The sequence below is a fragment of the Sinocyclocheilus grahami genome, unplaced genomic scaffold (assembly GCF_001515645.1).
Source record: "Sinocyclocheilus grahami isolate Dianchi unplaced genomic scaffold, SAMN03320097.WGS_v1.1 scaffold126.1, whole genome shotgun sequence".
Taxonomy (NCBI): domain Eukaryota; kingdom Metazoa; phylum Chordata; class Actinopteri; order Cypriniformes; family Cyprinidae; genus Sinocyclocheilus; species Sinocyclocheilus grahami.
In genome coordinates this window covers 2,486,375-2,507,661 of record NW_015505305.1, presented here as the reverse complement: position 1 = coordinate 2,507,661, position 21,287 = coordinate 2,486,375, and the positions used below count along the sequence as shown (strand labels likewise).

Genomic DNA, 21,287 nt, shown 5'->3' with positions numbered 1-21,287 from the left:
TGTCTTGTTTCAAAATATCTAGAAATTCTTAAATCAAGATACTTTTACTAGATAAGTCAAATGACTTAAGATATTTAGTCTTGTTTCCAGGGGGGGGGAAACTAAATTAAGTGCATTTTGCTTAAAACAAGAGTATTTTACTTACCCCGCTGGCAGATCATTTTACTTGTTTTAAGCAAAATTCACTTATAGTTTTTTTCCCCCCTGGAAAGAAGACTAAATATCTTAAGTAGTAAAAGTATCTTGATTTAAGACTAGAAACAAGACAAAAATACTAAGTAAGATAAGTCATTTTTTGCAGTGAGGTTAGTACTGTGCTTGTTTGACAGGAACAAACATTAATCCAGGAACACATTCTACCAGACAAAATCAGTCACTGATGGATTTTTTTTAGGTTTGAAGGTGTTATTAATCATGTCTCACTAGTTATTAAAACATTTTTGAGTGTGTTTCTAAGTGAACTTTTTATTTTTATTCTAAGTGAAGATGTATTCTTGAACAGGTGCTTGTTAAATGCATTTGTACCTTGTGATAGATGTGACTTATCTAGAGGGATGTTTAGCCCAGTTTTTATATTAAGGCTTCAAAAGTGCCTTTAAATAACCCCTCCTTAATGTTATTCTACTAAAATCAAATATATGCTTAGATTTCGAACAGAATTAGTGTTTCTTTCTGATGTGAGCTGCTGTTTCAGTGTTGGCTTTAATACAAACCGTACTCTTTTTTTCCCATTATTAAGATCCTAAAAGCAATGCCCTTGTCTTCTCCGTATAAAAACTCAGGATGCCTCTTTAAAGCAAAAACCAATGCAAGTTGTCAGTACATGAGCAGAAACCCTCTGAAGATGCATTGAGTGGACTTTTCATCTTACATCATCTCCACAGCTGTGTTTGATCTAAAGTCTCAAGCTCGCCCTTGAATTTCAAGGGAGGAAATATTATGATTGGCTCCCTGTGAAAGCTCAATAGTTCTCAAAATATTTAGCAACATTGATATCAAATTCTTTCTCTGTTGGTTTGTAGAAATGTCGTGCTCTTGTGGTTTCACCCTTGTTTAGGTTTGCACGAGGATATTTACATTTCTTCCTTACAGCTCTGCGCTAAAAATCATTCAAATTCAGAACACACTAATATTCACAGAGATCAAGAGTTACATGTTTGAAAAGAATATACAAATATATTTAAAATGAAATATTAAAATTAATATATTTTACAAGCACAAATGGTGTCTTTTTTGTGTCATCAGCTATAACAATATTTTTTAAAATATATTTTGTTCATGTTTTCATTCAGACACATTCAATTTGTGTATTATGAGATGGCGTGATGATTTTGAACAAGTAAAATGCATAAAAAAGTAGACGGTATAAGAAGTATTATGTCCTCAAACTCCCAAACAGCACATAAAATAATGCATTACCACAATGAATCAATCACCAACTATGTGGGACCAGAAAAAAAATGACCGGTTTTCCTGTTACACATTTTTTTTCTCTCAAATTTCAAATGCTGATTTCCTAGGAGGTTGTGTGCAGGAAGCTGTGAGGAGATCTCCCGGAAAACAGTGCAGATGACATCTGGTCATTCAACCACACAGCTTTCCTGTCCATCTATCTATCTGTCTGTCTGGGTGTACATGCTTTCCTAAATGTTGGCATGAGCTAATGAGCTTATATTCACAACTTTTACACAAGATAAAATAAAGTAGCTGGTAAAATAAAATATAGGAGCAAAATGAATACTGTGTAAATACTGTAAAGCCAATGAAAAATGAAATGCCTAGGGAGAAGAGAGCGGTTTCCCTTTGGATTCATTTCAACGTCTGTTCAAACAAAGCCTTTAATGTTCAAACGTCTTAAGTTTTAACACACAAAAAAGAACAGTTTCCACCGAATTCTCTGTTCCCGCCAAATCTTCACATGTTTGCAGTCAAAGCATGGCAGTAGAAAAATTCTTTTTGTTTTCTCAAATCTTGAGGTAAGGCGCCTGCGGTCTTGTCCAGTGTGTCTTCACTCTCACACATGTGCGCTCTTGGCATGGCTGTTTATAGGAGGGCCAGAGTTGGTAACGCCGCTGTGTTTTGAGTAGTAGTAGTGGTTTTCAAGATTTTGACTCGGGCTGTCACCCCTTGAGCAACAAATCATCACCGAGCTGCCAAAAAAACAAAGGGCTGAACCGACCCAGCCAGCATACAAGGAGAATCCGAATGACATCAGGCCGTCCTCGTGAAGCACGCCAATAGGAAACCACACCGTTGACACCATCCCGCACAGAGCTGAAAACAAGAGGAAGGGTGCTATAATGCCATACCATAATCACGGAGAATAGCAAATTGACTTACATTAGCGAAAAAGTCAATAGTCAATGGCGAAGCGATGTATGATAGAAGTCACCTTTAAACCAAGCAGCTTTCTGTGTGTCAACATGGCGAATTTGAACATGATGTGAAATTTGTGCATGGCAATCTTTCACCCTCACTCGAATTCCAGAAATTGTAGATTCCCATTTAAACGAATGCATTTCGCCCGTGAAAATTCGCTGAACAACGGTAAATGTGACCACACCTTAAGACTGGGAGCTTTATTTGTGTTGTTTACAGAACAAACCAGCCACCTGTAAAAATGGTTCGGACATGTTGACCATGACTGGCTCTTCCCACTCTAACAGGATGTAGGAAATCTCTGGATGATTTACAGTTACTTCAGTCAAGGACATTTTCAGTCCTGTATGTTGAAAGCTTGACTTTAGAGAGGATATGAGCAACCAGAGGACAACATCTAGCATTTTGCTTAGAACTGCTAAAATTTCAACAATTTAACAAACTGCTTTATTTTAGGTTCACGAGTAATATATCAAAGGGTCCTTTGCAGGAAATGGTACCATGACTGTTCTAGGAAAGGTACTCAGATGTTATTGGTTAAATGGGTTTTGGTAGATACCAAGTTTACTATGATGGGATTGAATAGGTGTAGCACTTAACACTCTAAAAAAGGTTCCAAAAGGGGGTTTTGCCTCGACGCCAAGTAGAACCATTTTTGGTTCCCCAAAGAACCTTTCAGTGAACAGTTCTAAAAGAACCATTTCTTAGTGTGTAGAACATTTGAATAATCTGAAGCATGTTTTACCACTATGAAAAAATGTTCCATGCATGTTGAAGGTTCTTCATGAAACCATAGAAGATAATAAAGAGCCTTTCTTTTTAATAGTGTTAAGTGCTACTTTAAACCGTTGAATCCACATATTTAGGATTGGGACAGTTCACTTAAAAATGTAAATACACTTTCATTGAACATCCTAGATCTTCTTGGCGCTTACACAAGAGTTTATGAGCGAAGCAGTAATACAAATTGTTCTTGTTAGTCAGATCTTTTCAAATAATTGACTGATCCAATTCATAAATGATTTGTTCACAAATTGGATTGATCCAGCTCTCAGAATCACACACTGACTATCCCACTGGAGGTGGTATTATAACTATATAATGACTTCAGTAGAATATAATGCACAAAACTACTTTTTTGATCATATAGAATGTAGCCTGATAGCACACAAACATCACGGAGATGTCTGCATTTACATCTGCAAGATGTATTTTTTAGAGTGTTTGCTCATCTGCAATAAGTCTATAGGACATTTCCTATCAGATGTCAAATAGACGTTTAGAAAATGTATTTAAGATGTTTATGATTCAGAATGTATGTAAAACTGACGTTTGAAAGATGTCCATTAGATGTTTGTTCACAGCAGATGCTTTCCAGATGCAGTGATCTTTAAAAGACATCTTGCAGACGTATGTGTGCTATCTGGGAAAACTCCTTTTGAGTTTTAAAATAAAGAAAGTGAACAGATTTTGGAACAACATTTGGGTGAATAAATTACAGTGTTTTCATTTTGGGGTGAACTATCCCTTTAAGAAATTATCGTTGAAATTTCCATTTTGGTGAGATGTAAATGACACCCTTTTCTGAGATTGGCCCTAATATATTTCACACAGCAATAACTCACATATGAACAGTATAAGAAGTCCTCCCAGGACTGCGCGTCTGTGTTTGGCGTCTTCGCTCTCTTGGCTCAGTTTGACGCACGGCATCGCCAGCAGCACGAGCGCCAGAGCGGGCAGTCCGAGCAGAGAGGCGGAGACCATCAGAGCGCGCGACGTCTGGATGTAAGCTTCAAACAAAAACAACAAATGCATTCAGCTTCCCTGGCAACCCATCGTTTGCACAAAAAAGCGAATATATATTATAAATAGGACATGTATACATATACTTAAATTACGTTTGAATAATTCCTGCGTTATAACTATTCAACAGAAATAAAATTATGTTAAAATAATATCCTCCTGAGAATCAGAAAAAAAAGGTTTTGTGATTTTTTTTTAATGTCATTACATTGGTTGGAGCATAAGAAACAAATGGACAAAAAAACATATATTTGATTCATATTTGATTCTATGTCCTTTGTAAGGGATGCCAGGACTAAGTTATTAAAATAAACAAACATTAAAAGGGCTTAGAACTGCTAAAATTTCAACAATTTAACAAACTGCTTTATTTTAGGTTCACGAGTAATATATCAAAGGGTCCTTTGCAGGAAATGGTACCATGACTGTTCTAGGAAAGGTACTCAGATGTTATTGGTTAAATGGGTTTTGGTAGATACCAAGTTTACTATGATGGGATTGAATAGGTGTAGCACTTAACACTCTAAAAAAGGTTCCAAAAGGGGGTTTTGCCTCGACGCCAAGTAGAACCATTTTTGGTTCCCCAAAGAACCTTTCAGTGAACAGTTCTAAAAGAACCATTTCTTAGTGTGTAGAACATTTGAATAATCTGAAGCATGTTTTACCACTATGAAAAAATGTTCCATGCATGTTGAAGGTTCTTCATGAAACCATAGAAGATAATAAAGAGCCTTTCTTTTTAATAGTGTTAAGTGCTACTTTAAACCGTTGAATCCACATATTTAGGATTGGGACAGTTCACTTAAAAATGTAAATACACTTTCATTGAACATCCTAGATCTTCTTGGCGCTTACACAAGAGTTTATGAGCGAAGCAGTAATACAAATTGTTCTTGTTAGTCAGATCTTTTCAAATAATTGACTGATCCAATTCATAAATGATTTGTTCACAAATTGGATTGATCCAGCTCTCAGAATCACACACTGACTATCCCACTGGAGGTGATATTATAACTATATAATGACTTCAGTAGAATATAATGCACAAAACTACTTTTTTGATCATATAGAATGTAGCCTGATAGCACACAAACATCACGGAGATGTCTGCATTTACATCTGCAAGATGTATTTTTTAGAGTGTTTGCTCATCTGCAATAAGTCTATAGGACATTTCCTATCAGATGTCAAATAGACGTTTAGAAAATGTATTTAAGATGTTTATGATTCAGAATGTATGTAAAACTGACGTTTGAAAGATGTCCATTAGATGTTTGTTCACAGCAGATGCTTTCCAGATGCAGTGATCTTTAAAAGACATCTTGCAGACGTATGTGTGCTATCTGGGAAAACTCCTTTTGAGTTTTAAAATAAAGAAAGTGAACAGATTTTGGAACAACATTTGGGTGAATAAATTACAGTGTTTTCATTTTGGGGTGAACTATCCCTTTAAGAAATTATCGTTGAAATTTCCATTTTGGTGAGATGTAAATGACACCCTTTTCTGAGATTGGCCCTAATATATTTCACACAGCAATAACTCACATATGAACAGTATAAGAAGTCCTCCCAGGACTGCGCGTCTGTGTTTGGCGTCTTCGCTCTCTTGGCTCAGTTTGACGCACGGCATCGCCAGCAGCACGAGCGCCAGAGCGGGCAGTCCGAGCAGAGAGGCGGAGACCATCAGAGCGCGCGACGTCTGGATGTAAGCTTCAAACAAAAACAACAAATGCATTCAGCTTCCCTGACAACCCATCGTTTGCACAAAAAAGCGAATATATATTATAAATAGGACATGTATACATATACTTAAATTACGTTTGAATAATTCCTGCGTTATAACTATTCAACAGAAATAAAATTATGTTAAAATAATATCCTCCTGAGAATCAGAAAAAAAGGTTTTGTGATTTTTTTTTAATGTCATTACATTGGTTGGAGCATAAGAAACAAATGGACAAAAAAACATATATTTGATTCATATTTGATTCTATGTCCTTTGTAAGGGATGCCAGGACTAAGTTATTAAAATAAACAAACATTAAAAGGCATATATACTTATATAGTTTTATTTTTTCATTCACCAATCAGTTTTTAGGTTTTTTTAGCCAATGTTATGAAAGATATAACAGAATGATTTGATATACTACTGTACTTTATGGAATATGTGCGTAAATTATATATATTTTTAAATGTCCATATATTGGTATTCCCATTCTATACAATGTATTTATACATTGCATCTAATTTGCATATGAATGTGTTCTTGGGGCAAACCATGATGAAAAAAGAAGTGTTATAATGGGAGTAATAACGTGGCAACATTTTCATAAGAATATCTCATATTTCATAGGAATATTTATATATAATTTATTTCCCTGTTGACTTGTTATGTCTCCCCAAAATGCCTGATTAACATGCCGTTTGTCCTGGTGTCCTCTACAGAAGACATGTATGAAAATGATGCCCTGTTTCATAACAAAAAGTCATATTCCGATTTGAAACCCCATAACATTTTTTTCTGAAATGTTTATTTACGACAAACAATTGGAAAATGAGCCAGATTTAATGTAAATGATAACTACAAAACATTATCATATTTCCATAAGAGAGCTAAATGTGATCATTCTATCAATATCAGTCATATTTAAAGACCAAGGAGAGGGAGTGTTTATTTGTTTATGATCAAACCTCCAAACATTTGATATCTCTAAAAAAAAAACCTGAATGTGCTTTGTACAGGACATCCAGACTGTGGCATGTAGGGTCTCAGAGAAATTCACTAAAATCTCTCTATGCCTGCGTCCCAGGTGGATATTATGTGATTAAAAAAAGTATTTAAAAAAAAAAGAAGAAGAAAAAAAAATTGATTTAATTCCATAAATGAAAAGCAAAAAGGATGCATACAAATAAAATACAGATTTTTACTAAAACATGAACATATTTCTCACCTGGTATATCGAGGATCTGGTTGAGTGAGATGCAGTGATAGAGAGCAGTAGAGATGACACACTCTGTCCACAAGCCCTTGGTCTCCAGCTCATCCATCTTCCTGCAGGTGTGCATGCCATACTTACAGGTCACCACCCAGTCGTTTGTTGAGCTCGCTATTATAATACCAGTCCAGCCGATGCAGCTCATTAAAAAACCACAAAGCAGACGACAGCTATGAGACATTCTGACTGAATATGTACAAATGTGTTCGCAAAGAAGATGTTTACTACTAACGTTATATGGTATCCAAGTCAAAAACTAATACGAAAACATTAAAAAAAAAATCAAGATCACTGATCCTAAATAAAACACATGCTGGAGCAGATTAGCGTACAAACAGTTTGAGAATGGACTGTAAAACAATCCTTTTGGTAAATTAACTTTTTATAGTGGACGTGCCCAACATAACTTTCAGCCAATCAGAAGAAAGCACAGCCATATACGTCACAACGGCCGTCCCTCAAAGCCTGGAGAATAACATCTCTTTTGGCTGGACCAATATCTAGCCAAACCATCTTCTATTTGGAATGTTTTTCCTCAACTTGTTTTTTCACAACTTGGTGGCATTCACTTTCTCTTCATGTGTAATTATGATATACCCAAACTCCCTATCAAACTTTCCAACTTTCATCGACAGGTTCTCTTAGCATGGGCACTAATTTATAAGCATAACTTTTCACCACAAAGATGTTTTATTTGGAACAATAAGAACATTTTATTCAAGAATAAGTCTCTGTTTTATGATAGTTGGTTCAGTAATGGTTTATTATTGGTGGAACAGTTGTTTAATGAGCAAGGTCTTTTGTTCAGGTACTCAGAATTTCTTTCCAAATACCAAATACCAATAACGGCAAAAGAATTTGCTACAGTTTTGGGAGCTATCCCCTCTGGTTTATGTATGCTTTTTAAAAACTGTAATTACTTATCAGTATCTACTGCTTCCTTTCCTAAACCTTGTGATACTCCTGTTGGTCAAATTTGTTTCTCTGAGTCGAAAGCCAAAAATTATAAGATACGATCTTTATTTCTTAAAAATCTGATTTCTGTTCCACCTGTGATTTCCTTTTGGAATAATTAGTTTGTTAACCTTAATTGGGAAAAAATCTGGTCTCTACAGCAAAAATTCTTTCTCACAAACAAGGTGAAAGAAATTTCTTTTAAGCTCATACACAGGTTCTACCCTGTAAAGAAGTTTATACAAAGATTTAAATCTGACATTGAGCTTACATGCTCTTTTTGTTCGAATTCTGAAGAAACTGTGGTACACTTCTTTTAGTCATGTCACTACACTCAGAAGTTTTGGGATGATATTGGTGTGTTTGTCAAGTGTAAGACTTTGCCAGGCTTCTCAGTACATATGAAAAACATTATATTTGGGTATTATGACCCCTCAAACGAAAATATCTGTTTTGTTATTAATTTAATTTTTTTCCTAAGCAAATTTCACATTCACAAAAGCAAATTTTCCACCTGTAAACCTGTCTTCTCTGTCTTTCTAAAAGAAATGGAAAATTATTTGAATGTAATTTCAGTATTTACTAATAAGAAAGCTATAAGGACTGTTAGGATTTGCTCTGCCTTTGATCTCTTCATGTAATCATTTTTAGATGATGGCCCTCTTATCCTTATCTTTATTTTTATTTTAGTGATTTGTCTCCATTTTATTTTTGTGGTTGATATTATGTGATGTATGCTTATTCTTTGTATGTTTCCGTTCTTTGCAATAAAAAATAAATAAAAAAAAGAGAATAACATCTCTTGATTTTTACAGCATTAATAAGTCTCTGCTTTTATTTTTTCTCTCTCAGTGTTATAGTTTTCGGATTATTCCCAAATTAAATAATCGTGATAATATTTCTCAAACTACAACTGAACTTTGTGTCAACCGTAACAATCTAAAAAGACCCTCTCTGAGGAGGTATGAAATTACTATTTTGGGTGTGAATGCCATCTAGTGGGTTAGATGATATTACGCTGTCCAAGACCAATTTTTGACATTTGAAACATATCTGGACGCTTTATGATGACTCATACCAAGCTCAGAGAAACCACCCTTACTAAAACACAGAAAACAGATGTATCTGCAAAACCACATACATACACTACTGTTCAAAAGTTTGGGTTCGGTAAGATTTTTATTTATTTTTTAATGTAATTTATTCCTGGATGACAAAGCTGATTTTTAACAGCCATTGAGCCAGTCTTCAGTGTCACATAATCCTTCAGAAATCATTCTAATATGCTGATTTGGTGCTAAAAAAACATTTCTTATTACTAATGTTAAAAACAGTTGTGTTGCTTAATATTTTTCTGGAAACCGTGATATATATTTTTTCATGATTCTTTGATGAAAAGAAATAACTTTTTAATAGATTTTTTTGTAACATTGTGAAAGTCTTTACTGTGGCTTTTGATCAATTTAAAGCATTCTTGCTGAATAAAAAGAAAAAAAAATGACTGACCCCAAACAGTTATCTACATACCATGGTAACTCAAAAAGCTGGGTAATCCACATTACCACCTGTAAAAGGACAAAAAAGATCAAATAAATAAAAATTTGACAAAGAAATAGGTACAATAAATAGGCAAATCAAAGTTCCGTAACAAAATGTAGTTGGTTTAATTAAATAATCAAAAGTGGCACAAGAAAGGTAATATAACAATGAGAAACAACACTTGATGACACAATCTAGTACATAGTTTGCCTCAGCAAAATGACTACAGTAGTTTCATAAGGTCTCAAAAAAAAGGCACCTTTTCACTGCCTTGATTTAAAACGATTGCCTTTGGATACCTTCTTCTTGTATTATTCTTCGACAGTCTGTCTGATTTACACAGTACCACTACGGAGATTTCACAAAATGTCATTTATGTCAGTATCTCAAACGTCATTTAAAAATGTTTATAAACTTGAAATGATTCGCATTTGTACTTTCTAGAGCCTTAGAAGACAAATATATTAAATATTACAAATCCTTCACAAAACATTTTTTTAATTTATACCCACAGAACACTGCATTGTTATACATGTATACATATGGAATACGATAGGAAAATATATACAATGGGACATGCACACAATAACAGCACTTCCGTTCTTGTCAAACCTCTCCGCACCGACACAGGAAGTGATCTCCTTTGCTCTCAGCCAAAAATATAAAATCATTGACCCTGATCATGATTACCCATACAAAAAAAGGAGACGCTAACAGTTCCCTCCTACTGCAATTAAATATACATCCTGTAAAACGCTCACAGACTGAGACCATTATATTGCTACCATGCTTTCAGACAGAGGCTAAGTTTACAAGAACTGTAAGGTTTTGCTAGTTTAGTTCAAGCAAATACATGTAAGCTTTCTCATAACAATGAAATTATCGCATAAATCTCTGAAGATTAAAGTGCACAAAATGGCTCTATTCTATTGGCAAGTGCTCTTATGGTCCACAAGGATATACCTAGCTTCTTTTGTGTCTCTGTTTCATTCTCTTTATCTTCCACCTTCTTTCAGGGAGTTGATGCGGGCGCATATTTTGAGAGCGGGGCCAAGTTTGACTTTCATGGCGCTCATCAAATGGTCTTCAGTCAGCAGAAGCAAGGCCTGCCCGTCGATCTCTTGGGCTCTGAAGGATTCTGCAATGTCTTGACACCCTGAGACAATTGAGGTGGGTTAAAACAGTAGTGTTAATGTTCACAAAAGTTTGTCAAATCAAATTTAATGTTAGCCTGAGAAAGCCTGGCCAATAGATAGACAGACAGAGAAACAGACGACAAATAGATAGACAGACAGACAGACAGACAGACAGATAGACAGATAGATAGATAGATAGATAGATAGATAGATAGATAGATAGATAGATAGATAGATAGATAGATAGAAGAATGGACAGACAGACAGATAGACAGATAGATAGATAGATAGATAGATAAAAGAATGGACAGACAGATAGATAGATAGACAGACAGACAGCAGACAGACAGATAGATAGGTAAATATATAGATAGATGGATAGACAGGAGCTAGAAAGATAGATGGATAGACAGGAGCTAGAAAGATAGATAGATAGACAGGAGCTAGAAAGACAGACAGACAGACAGCAGACAAACAGACAGACAGACAGATAGATAGATAGATAGATAGATAGATAGATAGATAGATAGATAGATAGATAGATAGAAGAATGGACAGACAGACAGATAGACAGATAGAAGAATGGACAGACAGACAGATAGATAGATAGATAGATAGACAGACAGACAGCAGACAGACAGATAGATAGGTAAATATATAGATAGACGGATAGACAGGAGCTAGAAAGACAGACAGCAGACAAACAGACAGACAGACAGACAGATAGATAGATAGATAGATAGATAGATAGATAGATAGATAGATAGATAGAAGAATGGACAGACAGATAGACAGATAGATAGATAGATAGAAGAATGGACAGACAGACAGACAGACAGACAGATAGACAGATAGATAGATAGATAGAAGAATGGACAGACAGACAGACAGACAGACAGACAGATAGACAGATAGACAGATAGATAGATAGATAGATAGATAGATAGATAGATAGATAGATAGATAGATAGATAGATAGATAGATAGATAGATAGACAGACAGACGGGATTCTTTGTACCTGGTAAATTGGATATGAAGCTTGACACTTGATCCACAGACCACTGAGCTGGTTTGGGGTAGGGGGAGATATCAATGGGAGACACAGGATCTATGGGTGAAGTTGGAGCACTTCTCGTCTCCTCCACCGTTTGCCTGACTCTAATCTCTCGCTCCCGTTCCTGTTCCGTGTGTCTGCGGAGCCTGGTCTTCATCGGAGCGGCCGTCCCATCTTCCCCCTCATGTGGCGGCTGTTGAAGGATTCTCCACTGCTCTGTGGTCCCATGTTTGGCCTAGACGGTAACACAGTTTAGTATAGCACACATATCACAAACACATACATTGTTTTACAGGCCTTGGACAAACCTGGTGGAAATTTTCTTCGGCACCATTGAGCTCAGATCGATGGCCCCCCTCACTTACACAGCGTCTGAGCGTGCGGAAACGTTTGGTGTAACTGAACCTGCAAAAGGATCGAGGAGGTAAACAAAGGTTGTCTTTATAGTCAACCCAACACACTGACCAAGATCAGCCTTGCAGCTCGATATGTGTGTCAAGGGTTGATGTTTATCACAAACCATGACCACATCCTGTCAGAGTTTGTATGTATGAGTCTTTTTAGGACAATGCTAGAGACTAGTTCTTCAAGTTGACATAGGTGAACAGTAACCACAGGAGTAGTTCACCACATTAACGAAGAACCTGCTCCACTACTGTTTGACATCTAGAACATGATTTGTGTTCAATTTGAACTGTATATCTATTGATTTAGTTTAAAACCAAACAAACCCTCATTATTGTGAAAAAGTCTTCAAAAGGTCTAAAAAGAAAGTCTTTTGTTCTGTATTACTTAAAATAAACTCCACATGGCTTGATAATTGTTGTATAATGCAATAGCGTTCATACATTTATAGGTTTGTCCAAGCACTTTTTGTGGCCACTGTAAACATGCATTTTAACCCCTTAAAGGGTTAGTTCAGCCAAAAATGAAAATTAGGCTGTGCTTTACTCACCCCAGAGGTATCCTAGGTGTATATGACTTTCTTCTTTCAGACGAATCCAGTCAGAGTTATATTAAAAATTGTCCTGTCCCTATTCCAAGCTCTATCATTGCAGTCAGCAGGTGTTGCAGTGCTTCAGTCCCAAAGAAGTTAAATAAAAAGCGCCCATCCATAAAACAAATTGTCTCACATGGCTCCGGGGGTGAACAAAGGCCTCCTGTAGCGAATCGATGCGTTTTTGTAAGAATAATATCCATATTCAAAATGTAATAATCACTTTAATCTAGCTTGCGCCAACAGTTGTACACAGAAGCAGCTCCGGGAGGATGACGTATGAGGTCAGCGTTGCGCATGCGCCAGTGAGTCTCGTGAAAACCAACGCTTGTTAACGGGATCAAAGGAAGCAAAGTTTCCTTACTTTAGCAAAGAAAACCCAGTCTCCTCTTGGCTTATATCGAAATCATCCGACATTCTTCTTTACAAATCCTCGTTTTGTACTTTTAATTCGTGACCGTTGTTTTGTTTTGATCTCTCTGCTGCGTTTCCACGTGGGTCACTTCTGAGCGGTGCATGCGCAGCGCTGACCTCATACGTCATCCGCCCGGAACTGCTTCCATGTACAACAGTGAGTGCAAGCTAGATTAAAGTGATCATTACGTTTTGAATATGGATATTTTTCTTACAAAAACACATCGATTCACTACAGGAGGCCTTTGTTCACCCCCGGGAGCCGTGTGAGACACTTTTTTTAATGGATGGGCGCTTTTTATTTAACTTCTTTGGAACTGAAGCACTGCAACACCCGCTGACTGCAAATGATAGAGCTTGGAATAGCCAGGACAATTTTTTATATAACTCCGACTGGATTCGTCTGAAAGAAGAAAGTCATATACACCTAGGATGCCTCGGGGGTGAGTAAAACACAGCCTAATTTTCATTTTTGGGTGAACTAACCCTTTAAGTGCCACCCACCATTTTTGAACATAGACATGAAAGTGCACTATCCAAACTTAAATTATTATAATTCATGAAAACTTTGGAATACAGACCTAAGGTTGGAATCCTTTTTAAGAAGACAATTAGCAGATTACTGCAGAAGTGGAATCATTGCAAAATATTAAAGTATCAAAAAGTTATAGAAGTTTAAATTTACTGTAAAGAAAATGCACTGTACCAATTTTTATTTTATTTTATATAAAGTAAATATTTTATCAAATATTTTTGAATCCAAAATTGATATAAAATTAAATCCTTATGTCTAAATAAGTTATGTTGCAAAATTGAAGATTTTATTTAGGGCATTATACTACAAACAGCCACCGGGTGCCATTTTTGTTGATGCATTTTTCTGTCATGAAGGTCTAAATTTTATCAAAAAATAACCATGAAATATGGAATCTTGAGACTCAGACCTTTCCAAATATATGTATTTTGTCAAGATTATAAAAATGTTTGATTCTAAAAGACCGTAATACCTTTTGTAATATGACACTTGACTCCACCCACTAAGGGGAAGAGACCGCTAAAAGATTTTAAAGTACCATTTCCATGGCAAAGCAATGTCCGATTTAAAAAAATTGTTTTCACAGGATGAATTCTGAGGTTTTAAGCTTTCAAATGATACATAATTTATGATGATTACTAAAATATGTGATAGAGAAAAAAGACAACAAAAAAAGAGCACCATTAGGCACACCTGTGGGCCGGTGGCAATTAAGGGGTTAATTTGTTAAGCTGCTGATGGAAATACCCTTTTCAACACCTTGCGTTCTGCTGTTATTCTTGAAGAGAACTCTAGATACATGCAGGAAATCATGCTCAGACCCTTCCTGTTGTGGTTTCTCACTTCACTAAGCAAGAGAGACATTTGCAAGGGTGTTGATGGAGCAGTTGTACGTGCCAGAATACAAGTTAGGCACCTATTCATTATTGTGTCAGTCATAAAAACAGGTTGTTTGTTTTACTCTGTCAATGTGTTATTTATGTCATGTAAGGGAGGTGTACCTCTTGGCACAGGATTTGGAGCAGAAGCGTTTGGAGCGTGGGAATGTTTGGGCGGTGCCTTTCCTCTTGCAAAACTGGCACTGCAGAACAAGCTTGTGGGACCGTCCGACACCATCTACAGTGAGAAATATTATTAAAACAAAGATAGAAAGATAGACAGACAGACACACACACACAAATAGAAAGCACACACAAATACTGGAATAAACAGTAAATTTTTAGTCCTTTGCAGTACTGAATGAGAGATTTGGAGTAGACCAATGGTGTCTTGCATGGAATGTGATCCTTGATGGCTTTGCTAATTTTCAACCCCTAACTGTGACCGTCATAAATTGTTTAGATAAATATTACATGGTATATTTGTAATAAAGATGCTGCACTATACTACAATTACAAACTTGGAAAAGTAGACGGGTGTTTTACTTACTGTTTGTAACCACATCATCGGAGTCTGTGGAGTCCTCTGGAGGTTCTGAACTAGAAGGGATGAGTTCTGCTTCCCTCACCCCATTCACCCCAGACTCCTGGACAGGACCCACCATCAGAGATGACCTGCTCACCTGTGGGATTATTGTAAAATATTATACATAAAATAAAAGTTTTATATTTTACTATATTTAAAAATATAATTTATTCCTGTGATGGAATAAATCTCCATTCTTTAGTGACACCTGGTCCTTCAGGAATCATTGTAATACACTGATTTGGTGCTAAAAAATAATTTCCTATTTTTATCAATGTTAAAAATTGTTGTATTTTTGTGTAAACTGTTATACATATTTTCCAGGATTTTTGATGAATAGAAAGTTCAGAAAAACATTGTACATGACCAGAAAAATATGTTTTAGGCAGTGGTTGATAGATATTTTGTTTACCGGGAATGGCTCCAGTCCCTCCTGTATGATAAATCCTTCCACCAGGTGTGTCAGAACCAAAGGTTTGACCACTCCTGATGGTTGCTGAGTCTCTGTGGTCTTCATTTGACTGACGGTGGGAGGCTGAACTGGTGGCCTCTCTAGCACAGGATGAAACTTTGGAGGAAAGCAGCTGTCCACAGGGGACACATCTAATGGCTGAGTGATGGAGGACTGGATGGGTGACATGTCAGAGGAGAGGCTGGAGATTGCTACAAAGATGAAGACAGGTGTGATGTTACCAACAGATTCTATAAATGCTGCTTCAGATCTCAGAAGACTTTATGGAGTTCTCAGTTATATATTAAGGTATCAGTTATCTCAGATGTTTCTCCTAAAACATTCAAATAAATTGGATAAATTTGATGAGAAATGTTTGCGTTCATATTAAAATTTGTGACTTTTTATTGCAGACTATGACTCTATATACCCGAGTGATTGTCTGACTGGGTGGACGTTTCCTCACACTGGTCATCTTTCTCAGCTGGCCATGGTGCGACTGAGGATGAGAGGGGCTCATTCTTCTGTGAAGTCTTCATCTGGCTGTCTATCCTCGAATCCTCTGTGCAGACTGTCATCTTGTTCAAGACCTGAAATGCAGAGATTGTTCACTTCAACATATACTTACTAAGGCATTACGTTAAAATAGTGTTATGATAGTATTATTGAGATACTGTTATAGTTATATTAATATTTATAATTCATTTTTATTTGTATATTTTCCATTTTCATTTTAGCTAGTTTTAGTAATGTTGTTGTGTTTTTTTTGTCATTTTATTAGTTTTAGTTTTTTAAAATGTCTATATAGTTTTTATTCATTTTAATTTTTTTAGTACATCAAGCTAAACGAAAATGAAAATTAGAAATGCAACTAACTGAAATAAAATACATTAGATTTTTTTTATATTTAATTTCAGTTAACATTTATTTTATGATTAAATAATGAAAATGTAAAAAAATGTTTTAATGTTTTAAAACATTTAAAAATGTTTTAATTAACTATAATAACCCTGCTGGAAAAAAAAGTTATTTTAAGAAGTAATGATAGACTGACATATCGACCATGAGTATTAATCAGATGATATTTGGCCATTATGAGACTATGGGCATTGGATGACAACTACCTGATCAGCCGATTATCAAGTGTTTCCCCTTGCATCATTTCCAAAATCCAATTTTGAACAAATGTAGTGTTTGTTTCACTTCAGCAATTTATCTATGTAACATCTGTCATCATTACATTGTCTTTTGAGCATTATATCAGCCACACTGCTCTCTAGATATCATAGTATCGGCCATTGAAAAATCCATATTGGTTGCCTGAAAAGTAAAAAAAAAAAAAAAAGGTTTGAGGTTTGCACTGTTTTTAATAACCTTCTCTGAAGTTTCACTTGATGGCTGATCTACGGCGACAGCCTGGGTAATTTTCTCTTGGGGTGCTGGACATTTCAGTTCTTGAGGAATCTTTTCTGGTACATCTCCCTCCTTTTGCTCTTCCTTTCTATCTTTTGGCTCTTTCGATGTCTCTGCCGTTTTTGTTGGACTCTGTGAGGTCAAAGGGGACTGCAGTGGTGCTAGAATGCTGCTGGTGGACACCAGGGGCGGCACTGGAGACGGAGGGGATGCCCTTTGAGGAGACGCCAGCAGTGGGGTGGTGATGAGAGGTGTGGCAGCTGTGGTTTGTCTGGAGGGCGACAGCTGCACCAGCTGTGGGCATGGGTTTGGAGTCCGTAGCGGCTGGGCGGGGCACTCTGGTTTGGAGAGCACTGGCGAAACAAGTGGCTTTGATTGGATGAGATCATGGGGCGGGGACACAGTGGCTGTCTTTGATTGGCCATTGGTGCACTGGGATGCAGAAGACAACGCGATCCTCAGCAGCTGTTTTGTAGCCAGTAAGGACCCACCAGGTGAGCAAGACCTCAAGGGCAAAGTCAGGGTAGGGGGTGTGAGGTGAGACCTCGCGGGGGAAGGAACGGTGATGGGCACTGAAGCGCTCTGTGCTGACAAGCTTTGGGATGGCTGGGTAGACGGGCAGCGCTTTAACTCTGGAAGAGGCTTCTTTGGTGTTGCAGGGGGAGAGTTGGGGGGCGTATGCCTCTGATTGAAGGGGTGCTGGGGGATGCTGATCTGGCTGTGGGGCCTCTTGAGAACACTGCTGTTCAGCTTCTGCTTCGCTAAGGCATGGGCCTGTGCAGGTGCATACAGGGCTGGAGACACAAGGAAGAATAAGCCATCACGAGAATAAATTACATTTAAAAAAATATTAAACTAGAAAGCAGTTGTAATTTTAATAATATTTCACAATATTACTGTTTTTATTGCATTTTTGATCAAATAAATGCAGCCTTAGCATAAGAGACTTCTTTCAAAAATATAAAAAAATCTTACCAACCCCAAACTTTTGAACAGTAGTCTGTTTCTAAATTTGATTAAAGCATCTGCATTTTGAATATCTCTTGAAGAGTGAGATATGTATGTGGTCACTTACATGGAGGTGGAACCGTAAGATGACGAACGGGTGCTTTCATTTGAGCTGTTTGAGACGCTGGGCTTTCTGTCTTAGTAGCTCCGTCCTTCCCTGGAGCATTCGCTGGCTGGCTGGGTCTCAGATGGAAGGTCTGTAATCTTGGGCATGAAAGAGGAGGGGGTTGGCTTGACGTTGTGGGTTTTAGTGGTAAGTTCGGAGGGATGGTGAGGGTGCCAGGTGGAGGTGGACGGAGAGTCAGACTCTGGAGCTGAAGAACAGAGACAGAAGGAAAGATATTGATGCCATAAATTCTGGTTTTGGAAAAACACCACAGGTAACAGAAACCAGATGAACACAGATTTAAAACTTCAGAAAAAAAAGATGTTTACGGTTATGGGTTACATTTAAGTTACATAGAATAAAGGGATAGTACACCTACAAATGAAAAATTTGTTATCATTTACTCACTTTCATGTCATTACAAACCTGTATAACTTTCTTTTTTAAATGTAAGAAGATATTTAGCAGAATATCTGAGCTGCTTTTTCCATATTTAAAAAAAAATGATAAAAATGCGCACAAAAAAAAGTTCATACGACTTATCCATGATATTCTTCCAAAAAATTTCAGAAGTCATATGACAGCTTTGTATACGAAACCAACCAAAATCATTGACGTCAAACCTGAAACAACACATTAACATGCACTTTTTGCACTTCAAACTAAGAAAGGAAAACTTGAAATCGCATCATATGACCCCTTTAATGTGAATGAGATTTGAGAACTGTTGCGGAGATGATTTTCAGCAAATAATAAAAACAAATAATTTTTTGGAGCACCATCAGTCCTCATTCATTTGTACTGTGTAGAGATTCTGCTAAACTTCTCATTTTGTGTTACATGAAAGAAAATAAGTTCAGGGTGAGGGAGAGTAAATGATGACAAAATTTCATTTTTAAGGGAACTTTCTTTTTAAATTCAGAAGAACGGATATATGTATCACATGACCAGACATAATCAAGCTCACCTGTGTGGAGGGAAATCGAGGTGAGGAAGAGGAAGGGGTGGAGGAAGAGGAGGAGGAGAGGGCAGGTACATCAGGCCGCACAGCAGACGTTAGAATCAACTGCCAGATGGCAAGCACAGAGACAGAGAGATGCAAGAGAGAACAAAAAAGAGAGAAGGTAAAAAGATAAAGAAAAAGTCCCAGTGGTGCAAAATAGAAGGCTGTTATTTCCTGCCTGTTGTGCTTTTGCTGTGTAGGTGTGATGGTGAACTTCACAGCACAAAAGCTTTTGATGTGGTCGAGTAAAATCTGTCCTCATGAGAGATATGCAAGCATGCACCCTGTGCAGACCTCTAGACACTAATCCTCTATTTGTTTAAGTCAATAAGCCTGCTGGTCACACTAGACCATGAGCTGAGAAGAAATACGACCTGTAGACACCAGCACATACACTACCGGTCAAAAGTTTGGAATAATTACAATCTTTTAAAATGTTTTTGGAAGTCTCTTATGCTCACCAAGGCTGCAATTTGTTTAATCAAAACTGCAGTAATATTCTGAAATATTATTACAATTCTAAATAACTGTTTTCTATTTTTACATTTTTAAAATGTAATTTATTCCTGTGATGGCAAAGCTGAATTTTCAACAGACATTACTCCAGTCTTCAGTGTTGCATGGTCCTTTAGAAATTATTCTAATATGCTCATTTGGTGCTCAAGAAACTTTGTTGTTATTATTATCAATGATGAAAACAGTTGTGCTGCTTAATATTTTTGTGGAAGACCAACATTCAAAGGTTTGAGTAGGAAAGATTTAAAGGGGTCATATGATGTTGCTAAAAAGAACAGTATTTTGTGTATTTGGTGTAATGAAATGTGTTTATGTGGTTTAAGGTTTAAAAAACACATTATTTTCCACATACTGTACTTTATTGTTTCTCCTCTATGCCCCACCTTTCTGAAATGCGTAGATTTTTACAAAGCTCATCGGTCTGAAAAGCGAGGTGTGCTGTGATTGGCCAGCTATCCAATGCGTTGTGATTGGCCGAATACCTCAAGCGTGTGACGGAAATGTTACGCCACTTACCATACTGTGATGCCCTGTCCGGCCGGAGCGACGAGACAAAACCAATAAAACCCATTATAAACGAGGCATTTGTTGCATCCAGTGGGGTCATAATTACGGATTATACTGACTTATACGGTCTTTTTACGTGTTGCATCGCGCCGCGTAAACATAAAACCATGTCTGCATTTGTGATCGGAGAAATGACAAACAACAAGCGCTACTCTACACTAGAGGTCTACACGGAGGACCCGAGACCCGAAGACCCGGGACCCGACCTGATCTATTCCTTCGGGTCCCGGGTCTGTTTAACATTGTGTGTAATACCCGAGTCGATCGGACTCGGAGAACACCCGGCTGTTATCAGAGTCAGTCAGCGCTGTGCGTGTGTTGTTTTGTAACTTTCAACTTGAAAAATTAGGATGAGAAAAGTGTGAGTCGATAATTTGAAATAAGGTGGAAAAAAACAAACAAAACACGAGCGACGTCATCAGAAGCAGGGTGGGCGGAGTTAATGCACACGCACGGTGATAATGGATACCTTCATGAGTGATGTGAGTTATTATTGATTTTTTAAATTATTTTATTTTATTCAATATTATGAATGGACTGTCTTGTTATATCAAAAATTTTTGCTCAGACTCGGCTCAGAGAGCACAGAGATGATAGCAAATAAGTAAAGCTAATGTCAGCAGCCATGGCACTGGACGAGCAATCGTTATTATAATCCAAATGGGCAAACAGTCTAAATTATTATGCAAGTTGACTCGAGATACAAAAAAATGCAAAACTGCAAAGTCGCATTTGTCATACGTCACAGTGACAGCAAGTGGACTTTTGAAATTGTAATAATGAGTGGATTACGCATTTCAATTGGCAAGAGAGGAATAACACGGATGGAACTTTCTTGGCAAATAGGATTGTGTGCATCACAGTCAGATACAAGGGAGAAGGCTTCTTACATTATTTCAGACAAAATGTTTTATTTTCGCAACTTGTTTATCGACTTGTTAATAGCAATTT

The 21,287-nt window shown here is 37.0% G+C and overlaps 2 protein-coding genes across 2 annotated transcripts in view; both read right to left on the bottom strand.

Annotated features, from left to right (window-relative positions):
• Positions 1 to 1,970: 1,970 nt before the first annotated feature.
• On the bottom strand, positions 1,971 to 7,653 carry LOC107590348 (claudin-11). The gene is made up of 3 exons (XM_016279057.1): positions 7,134 to 7,653; positions 5,728 to 5,892; positions 1,971 to 2,274 (listed from the first exon to the last, which is right to left on the bottom strand). The coding sequence occupies exons 1-3, from the start codon at positions 7,357 to 7,359 to the stop codon at positions 2,015 to 2,017; spliced, it is 651 nt and encodes a 216-aa protein (XP_016134543.1). The 5' UTR covers positions 7,360 to 7,653; the 3' UTR covers positions 1,971 to 2,014.
• Positions 7,654 to 9,772: 2,119 nt separating this feature from the next.
• The window catches only part of si:ch211-230g15.5 (polyhomeotic-like protein 3), a 40,535-nt gene continuing 29,020 nt past the window's right edge, over positions 9,773 to 21,287 (bottom strand). The window contains exons 6-15 of the mRNA XM_016278915.1: positions 19,218 to 19,316; positions 18,212 to 18,458; positions 17,098 to 17,930; positions 16,154 to 16,313; positions 15,685 to 15,935; positions 15,237 to 15,369; positions 14,810 to 14,924; positions 12,171 to 12,267; positions 11,827 to 12,097; positions 9,773 to 10,827 (exon numbers count right to left, since the gene is read on the bottom strand). Coding sequence (XP_016134401.1) covers positions 10,667 to 10,827; positions 11,827 to 12,097; positions 12,171 to 12,267; positions 14,810 to 14,924; positions 15,237 to 15,369; positions 15,685 to 15,935; positions 16,154 to 16,313; positions 17,098 to 17,930; positions 18,212 to 18,458; positions 19,218 to 19,316 — 2,367 coding nt within the window. The 3' untranslated portion in view covers positions 9,773 to 10,666. The remainder of the gene's footprint in view (positions 10,828 to 11,826; positions 12,098 to 12,170; positions 12,268 to 14,809; positions 14,925 to 15,236; positions 15,370 to 15,684; positions 15,936 to 16,153; positions 16,314 to 17,097; positions 17,931 to 18,211; positions 18,459 to 19,217; positions 19,317 to 21,287) is intronic.

What these genes read in the sequence shown, in the direction of transcription:
- LOC107590348 (XM_016279057.1), bottom strand. Translation starts at nt 7,359, where the DNA reads ATGTCTCATAGCTGTCGTCTGCTTTGTGGTTTTTTAATGAGCTGCATC. An exon ending in CCAGATCCTCGATATACCAG is followed by an intron (nt 5,893 to 7,133) that starts GTGAGAAATATG and finishes TTTTGTTTGAAG; the next exon opens with CTTACATCCAGACGTCGCGC. An exon ending in ACTTCTTATACTGTTCATAT is followed by an intron (nt 2,275 to 5,727) that starts GTGAGTTATTGC and finishes TCTTGTTTTCAG; the next exon opens with CTCTGTGCGGGATGGTGTCA.